The following is a 12301-nucleotide window of genomic DNA, read 5'->3' on the forward strand; positions in this document are numbered from 1 at the left end:
CTGGCCCTTTGCAGAAAAAGTTTCCTGGGTTAGACCATCAGATCTCTATTGTCTTGTCAAAATTTAACATGTCATAATTCTGTGGTCATGTAGTAACTTAACTAGCCTGGAGACCTGATCAGAAAAAAGTGACATCTGCAGAGCAAGAGATATTTATTTTATGAGTTAGAAAGAGTTAAGAACCATGAATAGCTGAAAAATCTACAAAGGTGTTTAAGCGTCACATTATCTATCTGAATTGACTAGAGATCTTGAAATAGGTGAAGTATGATTTCCCTTAAACTCTGGGGTGTTGACGTTGGATGGACCAGAATGAAAGTAATTTGTTCAGTCTTATCTAAGACATACAAGTCATGGCTATAGGCAGAAAATAAGAAGATTGAAGAGGAAATAAAAGAGATTCCATAATAAATTATTTTGAATATTGCTTTTGAAAAGAAAGGATTGTCCCTGTGTGCTCTGAGTGAACAGTGATGTACATGTACCTGAGCAGAGCTGTCGGCTCTCCCTGGAGAGAAACGAACAGTCTGAGATGAACATGACCCAGGTCTAAGTTGTGGAAAAACCCTAAGTGAAAAGATAAGAATCACTGGAATAAGTGATACATTCATGGAGGAAAACGGCTCTCATATGAAGAGTGGTTTTAATCTTGAATTTAAAGGTCCTCAAAATCTAAATTATTTTAATCAAGGCCAACTTTTCCATAAAACAGTGTTTTAACTAAAGATTAAATACTTGGTCAAGTGCATGATGTCCTTCTTTAAAATTATACAGAAGTCACCGTCAACTACAAAGAAGTTTTCTAGAATAAAAAGCTTTTTATACAGTCAGCAATGCAGTGAGAGGATTAAGAACAGAGGCTCGGGGCTTCCCTGGTGGCGCAGTGGTTGAGAGTCCGCCTGCCGATGCAGGGGACACGGGTTCATGCCCCGGTCCAGGAGGATCCCACATGCCACGGAGCGGCTGGGCCTGTGAGCCATGGCCGCTGAGCCTGCGTGTCCGGAGCCTGTGCTCCGCAACGGGAGAGGCCACGACAGTGAGAGGCCCGCGTACGGCAAAAAAAAGAACAGAGGATCTCCATCAACTGCCTGGATTTCAAACCCTAGCTTAGCCACCTTCCTTCTATTGAATCCTTAGTGTCTTAAGCCTTGTTTTTCTTATCTATAAAATAGGATCAATAAAAGTACTAACTTTAGAGAGTCTTGATGAGAATTAAATGAAATAATTCATGTAAAGTACTTAGCCCAGAATCTAACAAATATTGCACACTCCACAGAAGTTAGCCATTTTAATGTGGTCAATATATAGAAACTAATTGTGAAAAACAACATTTTGATAACCAACCATGTAATAAATACAGTCATCCCTTGGTATCTGTGGAATATTGGTTCCACAACCCTCTGCAGATACCAAAATCCTCGGATGCTCGAGACCCTTATATAGAATGGGTCTCAGTTGATGCTCTGTGTCCACATGTGCTGCATCCACAGATTCAACCAGTCACAGGTCCCACAGTTGGTTGAATCCACAGGTGCAAAACCTGTGGATGTGAAGAGCCAACTGTATTGTCGTGATATACTAAGTTCTTTCACTTACGGTATTTCTGCTTTATTTTTGGAGCAGCAAAGGTGAAGGTAGGGGTCTTAGAAATTCGAGGATTAGCTCAGGGAACGTTTTAATAAGGATTGTATTAGTTACAGTACAGGTCGACTTGCTGCTGAAACACCACAAAAATACAGTGACAAAAAAGAGAAAAGTTTCTTTTTCTTTAACATGCCCAGAGTTGAGTAGCCCAGCGCTTAAGGCAGCCCTGTTCCGTGAGGTCCTCTAGGACCCAGGTTCCATTTATCTTGTTTCTCCATCTTCGCCTGCAATAGGTTGTATAATCAAAGCCATTTCACCAACATTGTCTTCTTCCATCCTTCAGGAAGAGAAGAGAGTGAATGAAGAGCAAGCCATTTCCTTTTTAAAGGATGGGACCCAGAGCTTGTACACATGGCTTCTGCTCCCACCTCACTGCTGAGATCTTAGTCACTGGGCCACCCGTGGTTGAAAGAGAGGCTAGAAAATATGACTTTAGCTAGGCTGCCATGCCCCCAACTAAAATTCCATGGGTTCTGTTATCAAAAGGGAGATGAAAAGAATGGATGGTGGAATCATTTAGCAGTTTTCCACCGGCGTTGCTATGGTAACTACTAATATTGCTTCATTGAGCCCTAGATACTGTTAATTTTGAGACACGTCATCATTTTATGCACCACTCAGTAAGAAAAACCATGCTATTGAAACTGGGCACATTGCTTTCTTATCAGCCAAGTTGTAGGACACCTCCTAATTTCGAGATTTTTCAACTGTGAAGAATGTGTGTCTTGGTATAGAAGAAATACAGTACTGGAAAGACTTAGGAAAAGAAAGTGATCTACAGACATCCATTTTGCAGTCTTATTCTGTGTGTGTGCCTTTCCTTGTAGCAAGCATAGGCAGCAGATATGCAGCTTTGGTTGACCTGTTGAGCATAATGTTTAGAACAGGTGATTGACAAGGTATTGTACTATCAGCCTGAATTTAAGTCAAATTCCTATGACTGCTGGTAGAGGGACTTTTGACTCAAAGTCTTAGGGAAAATTTGCCTAGATTTTCACTCATTCTGGACCAGAGCTGGAGTTGAGTAAACAGACAGTGAGGGTCCTGTTTTTGCTAGCCAGGGTTCTCACTTAACAGAAGGACAAAGACCGAGGGCTATACTCTGAGGGAACAGATAATGGCCATGGCACTTAACTTCCTGTCTCAACATTCAGTCATCACCCAAACACTGGCTGAACACCAAGCACTTTGCTTGGTGCCACAGTGCAGTCCCTGCCCTCCAAGAACTCCAGAGCTCATGCAGGGAGAAAAATAAGTAGACCTGTAAAGGCATGCAGTTGCATATGGGCTATGATAGAAGTCTGGTAAGTACAGGCACAGACTGGGGATCATCAGTTCCCAAGACCTCCCAGTGGCAGGGAAATCAGGACTGGGGAGGTGTAAGGACTCTTCAAACAGAAGTAACAGAATATGCAAGTGCATGGAAACGTGAAACAGTGGTCACTTCAAAGGGACTGAGTTATGATCCTTTTGGCACACAGGACTAGAAGCAGTGGGTATGTCCAGCTTTGTTTCCCTTACAGTGCCTTATACATAGGAGGCAAACAGCAATATTGTTTTAATCGAATTAAAGAAAAGACCAACTTCTTGGATGGCCAAATAGAAACGAGCTGAATTTTCCTGGATCAAAAAGATGCTGGATTCCAGTAAATGGACAGAAGCGAAAAGATACCTTTGGTGCCATGCTTTGGGAACTTACCGTTATTCTAGCTTATTTGACAACTTAAGGTTTGAGGATTTAATGGATAAAGGAACTTGTTTGGAAGTGCTTTCACCAGTTTTATGCTTATTTTCTCCAATTTAATAAATGCACAAATGTATTTCACTTTAGAACACACCTTTTATCATTGTTTACTCAGAGCATATAGTACTGCTCGTATTACCGTAAGAATAGATTCTCAATGCAGCAAGCACATCTTTGTGAATTTGACCTATTACAAAGGCTAGAGAATCAAACTTCTTATTCTCAGGTTTTAAGATGTAATAATGAAAGACCCTGGTCTGTTCAGTAAGATCATCTGGTAGCTCTGAATCTGGTCAATGACAAATCTATAATATGCAGATGTTTCTTGCTGTATATTGCTACTGAAATCTGCTTCTCTTATATAGATCACTGTTACAGATGAGGAAGTTAGTAATCCATCCTTTTTAGATCTGGTGAGAACTCCCCAAATGAGGAAGTGCACACTTATACTTATGTTTGCTTGGTAAGTTTGACTTGTGATGGATTCAAAAGCTTGTGTCAAATTTACAATGCATCCCGTTCTTCAGATCAGGTTGAAGTTATCTCTTGTTCTGCCTTGTCTTTCAATGTTGCTCCAGGTTCACAAGTGCTGTGGTTTATCAAGGACTTGTCATGCGCCTGGGAATTACAGGAGGCAACCTCTATATCGACTTTTTCATCTCGGGAGTGGTGGAACTGCCAGGAGCCCTCTTGATCTTACTAACCATTGAGCGTTTTGGTCGGCGCCTACCCTTTGCAGCAAGCAATATAGTGGCAGGGGTGGCATGTCTTGTCACTGCATTCTTACCAGAAGGTAATTGTCCCCTAAGTCTGTTTGGCGGCCAAGAACTTGAAAAAAATCTTAAAATAATCAAGAATGGAGAACTTATCTTTAGAAAATGGTCCATAGCATCAAAATCGTAGTGCCAGTCATGCTCTAGTGATGTCACTCTATTTTCTGCCTAACCAGCCTAACTACTTTGAGTGTAAAAGATTGGTTCTATAGATTTTTCTGTTTTCTCCATTTCTCAGTTCATTTATGGATGAAATAGATGTGTGAAATCTAGCTTGGAGTGATGTAGTTTACTTTTTAAAAATTTTTAATTGAAGTATAGTTGATGTACAATACTATAAGTTTCAGGTGTACAATATAGTGATTCGTAATTTTTAAAGGTTATACTCCATTTATAGTTATTATAAAATACTGGCTGTATTCCCCGTGTTGTACAATATATCCTTGTAGATTATTTTATACCTAATAGTTTGTACCTCTTAATCCCCTACCCCTATGTTGCCCCTCCCCGCTTCCTCTCCCCAGTGATAACCCACTAGTTTGTTCTCTATATCTGTGAGTCTGCCTCTTTTTTGTTACGTTCACTAGTTTTTTGTATTTTTTAGATTGCACAGATAAGTGATATCATACAGCATTTGTCTTTCTCTCTCTGACTTATTTCACTTAGTGTTATGCCCTCCAAGTCCATGCATGTTGCTGCAAATGGCAAAATTTCATTCTTTTTTATGGCTGAGTAGCATTCCATTGTATATATATATGTATATATATACCACATCTTTATACATTTATCTGTTGATGGACACTTAGGTTGCTTCTTGGCTATTGTAAAAACACTGCTGTGAACATAGGGGTACATGTATCCTTTCAAATTAGTGTTTTTGGTTTTTTCTTGGATATAGACCCAGGAGTGGAATTAATGTAGTTTATTTTTGATCACCTTTATCCAACTTAATTTTGTGATATCATTGACCCTGTTTCACATTTCTTCCACATGGCCAATCCCATGTGAAACACTGAGGTTGCAAAGGGAAGGAAAACACGTCTTGACTTCAAAAGGTTGACAACCTAGTGAGGAATATAGACACTTTAATGCTCTCACAACCAACTATGATAAATGAACTAATAGAATGACTTACAAGATTTAGAAATAGGAAAAAAAAGGTGCAAGAAGTGATTAATCCATGGGAATAGTCAGGAGAAGCTTCCCAGAGGTGAGAACTAGGCACGTATGAAGAAGGAAAAGAAATGTGCCCTACGGAAGGGAAGGCTAGGAGTGATTTTACAAAGGAAAGCATGGTTCTCAGAAGTAGGCACCACCTTTGATGGTTTGGGAACCAAACGTTCTTTGTTATCACAGGAATATCCTGGCAAGGAGGCTGAGGGATCATCCATCACCAGTGGAGATGGCCTCACAGCCAAGGCCAAGCCAAGAGCTTGGGCGTGGTCTTGTGAGCTTCAGGTGGAGGACAGGTGGCCTCCAAGTCGCTGTTGCAGTTTGGACAATGGCAATGAGGTGGAGAGGTGCTGAGAGCAGGAATGAAGGTCGTGGCAGTCGGGCCTGAATGGGAGACGGTGATTTCAGAGATGTTTCAGAGATAAATTGGGGGTGGGGGGGTGCTTGATGACCGGTGTATGGTACAGAGGTTGTCAGTGACTCCAAATACACTGTTAATGGAAAGCCGGTTATCTCTGCCTCAGCACACAGCGGGCAGTGGACAGAGGAAGCCTTTCAAACTCCCAGGGAACGTGTGTTTTAGAGCAGATTTATTATTTCAGCATTTCAGGAGGTGTGGGGTGGGAGGTGGCTAGCAGAGCTGGAGTCTCTCTTAGTTCTTTGTGTCAGCACAAGAGAAGCTGCCTTTTCTTTTGTGAATCCTCTGCGGATCAGGGAAGAACTGATAATATTGTGGAAGTCGAAACAGTCAGACACTTACAGATGAGTTTATTAATTAAATAAGGATTTATGACATCCCAAAACATCAGATAGACCCTATTTAAATAAAATTACAGAAATGCCCATCTTCAGAAGAGAAGGGTGGAAAAAAGATGTGAAGTCTTGTCATACTGGAATGGTTGATGAGAAACAACTGACTGTTTACATTTATCTCATTTTTCTTGAGCGTATTAGTTTCCTAGTGCCGCTGTAACAAAGTACCACAAACTGGGTGGCTTGCAGCACAGAAATTTATTCTCTCACACACCTGGAGCCTGGGAATCTGAAATCCAGGTGTGGGCCAGGCCATGCTCTCTCTGAAGGCTCTAGGTGAGGATCCTTCCCTGCCTCTTCCTAGCTTCTGGTGGTTGCCAGCCATCCTTGGCATTCCTTGACATCATTCCAATCTCCGCCTCCATCTTCACATGACCTTCTCTGCATCTCTGTGCCTTAACTTAACCATTATATCTGCAAAGACCCTATTTTGAAATAAGGTCACGTTCTGAGGTTCTGGGTAGACATGAACTTTGGGGAACACTATTCAACCTACCACATTGAGTTAACACATTATAAGAGCTGGGGAAGATATTGGCCAATGCACATCTATTTAGTGTCTATTAATTTCTGCCAGTAAACTAGGAATAGAGATAGTGCAGTGAACAAGACAGACATAATTTCTGTCCTCGGGAATTATGCACAATTTAGTAGAAGGTGACAGATCAGGAACATTGGAGACTTCACTGTTCTTTCTGTTTTACTTTGGCACTTTTTAGTTTTAGGTTTAATTTTTAAATGTAGTTCCCTAAGACAACGTCATCTGTTCTCACTGCATATGGAACAGGAATCAAATATTAATTACGTATTCACTGCATATGAAGTTAGGAAGGTGGAGAGAAAGATTAATGACTTAAGTGTGGCCCATCTTTCCATTATGTAACTTTCCCCAGAAGATTTTCTCTGGCCCTAGACTGACTGGGATGACTTTAATGTGTGTTGCTTTCAGCATGACCCCAGAAATCATTGAAGATCATATGTCCAAACCAATATTGAAGTAACTAAGTGGGTGAGAATCAAGCTATTTTATAGAGAACACTCTCCTATATTAGAAAATAGAAGGCAAAGAATAGATTTTTCTGTTTGGTCGATCAGTTTTATTTTATAGACAGAATATCCCAATTTAAGCCTTAGAATTGTTCTTAGCAACATTGAAAATGAATTGCTCTTATTCTGGATGCATTTTTATTTGTATATTCTGCAGATTCGGCTGCTTTTATAGTCACACGCTGGTCATAATTGACTGCTCAGAATAAGTTCAAATCCCTAATGCTGTGTGTGAATACCAAGTATTAGCAGAGGTTCCTTGCTTGAGCTGACACCCTTACTTCCACTTAAGGGAACTTGGGGACTTGGTTACTTGGGCTGTTGAATTAACATTAGAAAGACTTTTCCTCTCAGCCTTTCTTGACATCATCACCAGGATGACTGCCCCTGAAGAGAAGACTGAGCAGCCTTTTAGGGAAATCAGCTCTAAAATTATCTCAGAGAAAACGGTTTAACCAACTTTCTATCCACGAAGCATGACTTTTCATGGTCTGAAGAATGAAATTCTGGAAAAGAAAGTCTTTCAGGCTGTATCCTTATCTAAGACTCGCTGTTTCTGACCCAAATTTTTTAACTCGAATTAAAGCCTGAAAAAATAAAGAGCTTCCTAAATCCATACTCATCTGCCATCTTTAATTTGACTTTATTCAAGATGGCTACAAACTCAACAGTTTGGGTAAGTCTTTTTGAAATGAAAAACTTGTCTTGGACTTTTCTCTTTAAGTAAAAAGTAAGTCTGTTTATCTTACTTACTAGGAATTTTCACTACATTTTATTTCAGAACTCAAAGCAGATGGTGCATTCAGAGGAGATGTAAATTTGTGTTTGTTTAAAATCCTGCATCCTTTCTTCAAAAATTGAGGTATTATTCTCAATAATCTCTACCAGCTTGACCAAATCCCCATCAGAGGGACTTTCTTTCTCTGTGTTCTCAGGAATTCATGGGAGGTAGTTTCAGGTTCAGTCCTCATTCTTAACTTGTCTTGTTGTTTGCCATTGCTACCGAAAGATGTCTATTGCCACTCCAGGGTGAACTTAGCATATTACAGGGATAATCAGAAGTTTTTATGTGCATACGTAATAGTCATACATAACTTACACCTCCTATAAATTGTTTTCGTTTTACCCTTTAGTTAAAATGAGCAGTGCAGTGCCTTTGGGACTTCTCTTTTGTTACACATTTCAACAAATTCTCTGTCCCAGTGCAGTTAGATACTGGCCCTTACTTCTTAGAAAGAGTTGAGAGTCTTGAGAAAACTTGACAGCATTTTCTTAACGTTTTACTGAATTGACTAGTTATTTATCTGTATTCATTGAGCTAACCACATACATTTCCCATGGAGGCGGGGAGGGTGTGTGTGTTTTAATTTGGTTTCTTGGTTTTTGTTTGTGTTTGTTTTTCCGCAGTCAGTTATAAACTTAAATTGTCATTGAAGTTGTCAGTGGGACTCACTTGTAGAGCTGTCATGATTCAGTAGAAAAAACTATAGCTTCAGAACCTAACCTGGATAATCAAGTTATTTCCACGGGAGCCAACAGCGTTCTTCTCAGCAGCCTGAGAGCAGCGAGAGGTTGCCTGGTCAGGCCAGGACCCAGGGAATCTGAGCACCAGTTGCCACTTTTCCATTCCCCAGCATCTGGCACTGCACCACCTCCTCACTGAAGGAAGGGGTGGAATGCATTTCCTAGTCCCCCTCCCTGGCCTTAATGAAAAAGTAAAGGCTAAATAAAACACTTGTTTACAACTGGGCCAGAGCAGATGGTGGCCCTGTGCATCAGCACGACTCTGCTGTTGTTCACTCCCTGATGTGACGTTAATGTGAGTGCTGCAGGTGTCCTCAGCTGGGAAAAACATCAAGGACACCAGGAGGTCTTCGGCCAGTTTGCAATCAACATATAACAAACTGGAGCCTCCCAGCAATGATCTGGATTCTGGAATCTTCTTTTCCTCTGCTTGCCCTCCTAGGCAATTGTTTTATTTAATGAGTTTTAGCTTTTTTATTGGTTGAATATTCTCTAAAAAGAACACACATAAGGGGAATTCCCTGGCGGTCCAGTGGTTAGTACTCCTCGTTTCCACTGCAGGGGGCACGAGTTCGATCCCTGGTAAGGGAACTAAGATCTCGCATGCTGTATGGTGCAGCAAAAAAACAAAAAAAACAAAAAAAAACCCGTAAATCTACCAAGCTTCATCCTTTTCTCTCATCCTCCTCATTCATGCCTACTTTTCTACTAAAAAATCATATATTCAGGAAAGTGTGATAATTCTAAAAGACAAGAGGACCGTTTAGTGCTGAGCAAGCATAAATAAATATGAGTATAAAGGGAGAAGGTTTCCTTTTCAAAGATGGAAGTCAGGCATATGCTGAATGCCCTTGGCTTTGCTTTGGAGAGCAGATAAGCTGCTGTTCACACGGTCCTATGTCCTCACCCTAGTCTACTAAGAAAGGATGGCATAAAATCAAAACTATTGATACAATGAGATACTGCCTCACACCCATCAGAAAGGCCATCATTAAAACATCTACAGGGGCTTCCCTGGTGGCGCAGTGGTTCAGAGTCCGCCTGCTGATGCAGGGGACACGGGTTCGTGCCCCAGTCCGGGAAGATCCCACATGCCACGGAGCAGCTGGTCCCGTGAGCCATGGCCGCTGAGCCTGCGCGTCCGGAGCCTGTGCTCCGCAACGGGAGAGGCCACAACAGTGAGAGGCCCGCGTACCGCAAAAACAACAACAACAACAACAACAACAAAGCATCTACAAATAACAAATGCTGGAGGAGGTGTGGAGAACAGGGAACCCTCCTACACTAATGGTGGGAATGTAAGTTGATGCAGCCACTATGGAAAACAGTATGAGGTTCCTCAAAAAAATAAAAATAGAGTTGCCATATGATCCTGCAATCCCACTCCTGGGTATATATTCAGACAAAACTTTTGTTCAAAAAGAAACATGCACCCCTATGTTCATAGCAGCACTATTCACAATAGTCAAGATGTGGAAACAATCTACATGTCCATCGACAGATGAATAGATAAAGAAGATGTGGTATATACATACAATGGAATATTACTCAGCCATAAAAAAGAATGAAGTAATGCCATTTTCAGCAACATGGATGGACTTAGAGATTATCATACTAAGTGAAGTAAGTTAGACAGAGAACAAATACCATATGATATCACTTATATGTATAAAATACAACACAAACAAACTTATCTACGAGGCAGAAACACACAGACATAGAGAACAGACTTGTGTTGGAGGGGGAGGGATGGAGTGGGATTTGGGGGTTGGCAGATGCAAACTATTATATAGACAATGGATAAACAACAAGGTCCTACTGTATAGCACAGGGAACTACATTCAACATCCTGTGATAAACCATAATGGAAAAGAATATGAAAAAGAAAGTATATATAGGTATAACTGAAGAAACTAACGCAACATTGTAAACCAACTATACTTCAATTTAAAAACAAAAGGATGGCATCAACTGCACAACTTTTAAGAAATTTAGAGCACTGACTTTTTAGAGCAAAAATTGTTTATGCCTTCTTCCCTTAAAGCACAAAAGAAAGAAAATATTTAGTAGGGAACATTTGGCATTTCCCACTAGTTACTACGTTTCCTCATATAACCAAAGCAGCCCTAAAACAGTTCATTTTTAAATGAATGAACAAACCAGTATTAAAGAATCTGGTGTCTTCTGGATGATTTTGTAGGCAAAGTAGAAAGACTTTGGATGAGGGAAATAAGGAAAGACGTACGCCCTGGTGATGACGCACGGCAGAGATGTCCCCTCCCGGAGATCCCGGTCCTCTGAGCCTTGCTGCTCTTCAGAAACCAAAGTCAGTTTCAGGTCCAGATTTTTCCTGGTCTGTTGGGAACAGTGATTCTGTGTGTCATCACTAAGGGGTATGAACGGAAAGAGGACAAATGGGCGTCAGACTGCTGTGATGGTTTTCAAGGGCACAGGCAAAGACTACCTTCCAGACAGAAGACCAGTGTGCTCAGACCTTCTAGGAAAGCACTTTGGAATGTTGTTTTCAAGGTAGTGGCTTCTCAACAAATGCCTTGCCTTGTATTTCTGTAATCCAACTCTGCTCAGGAAGGCAGCTAGTGCACTAAATACTAGCTGTCCTCCTGGTTGCTGTTGTTGTTGAATTTTGGCTACAATATTAGAAGGTATCTATCATTTGCACTTAAAATTAGCAGATTTACGGCTGGGAGAACACTAAGCAAATGCCCTTTGTTGTTTTGTAAAATTGTATTGAAAGCAGACCCTTCCAAATTTTCTGTTTTTGCAGGAATACCCTGGTTGAGGACCACTGTTGCTACCCTGGGAAGATTAGGCATAACCATGGCCTTTGAAATTGTTTATTTGGTAAATTCAGAATTGTATCCAACAACATTACGGTAATTCCAACATCTGTATCATGGTTTCTCCTAAGTAATTCTGCAGCCGCATGTTTGAAGTTGACTTAAAAACTATGAAATAGTTTTCTTAGCTTGGTGACATATTAGCCTGGGCTGGATTCAGCCAGTGGAAAAGCTAAGTTTTGAGTTGTAGCTGCTTTTTGCATTATTATCATCAATATCTTCATACATAGTTGGGGGTTTGTGGAAAGTCACTAGACCTGAAATCAGAAAATCTGGGTAGTGTGCTTGCGTCATGGGTTACATCTTCCTTCATCAGCAGCGCTCTGTGTAAAGGCTACAGCTTCTGTTCTGACCACACTCCACAGCCGATTATTGAAGGACAAAATGAAACAATGTGCATAGCTAGTGCAGATTGGCCTCCTTTCTTGGGGGAATATTCCTGAGCACACCTTACTGCCAATCTGGGGTGCCAAGGAGACACATAAGTGCCACAGAGCAGGCTGGGTAGTGAGCCGCTGATGGAAGATTGATTTCCACCAATACTGTAGACCCGCCCCCACCCCCAACTAGCCTCACTGTAACTCAGCTTTTACCCAGATGTGAACTGGTGCAGGTTGGAAATGATTCGCTTAGGGTATGAGAGAGTAGACATTTTCAAAGTTAAAAACTAGAGAAGTGGGAAATATTGTTACAATTTCTCTGTTACTTAGATATCTGAAAATGTT

The 12301-nt window shown here is 40.9% G+C and overlaps 1 protein-coding gene across 1 annotated transcript in view; it reads left to right on the forward strand.

Annotated features, from left to right (window-relative positions):
- SLC22A3 (solute carrier family 22 member 3) overlaps positions 1 to 12301 on the forward strand; it is a gene marked incomplete at its 5' end in the record, with an annotated part of 81659 nt that overhangs the window by 61503 nt on the left and 7855 nt on the right. Inside the window, 3 exons of the mRNA XM_079716070.1 lie at positions 3754 to 3851; positions 3967 to 4181; positions 11504 to 11612. Coding sequence (XP_079572196.1) covers positions 3754 to 3851; positions 3967 to 4181; positions 11504 to 11612 — 422 coding nt within the window. The remainder of the gene's footprint in view (positions 1 to 3753; positions 3852 to 3966; positions 4182 to 11503; positions 11613 to 12301) is intronic.

The sequence above is a fragment of the Hyperoodon ampullatus genome (assembly GCF_949752795.1).
Source record: "Hyperoodon ampullatus genome assembly, chromosome: 12".
Taxonomy (NCBI): domain Eukaryota; kingdom Metazoa; phylum Chordata; class Mammalia; order Artiodactyla; family Ziphiidae; genus Hyperoodon; species Hyperoodon ampullatus.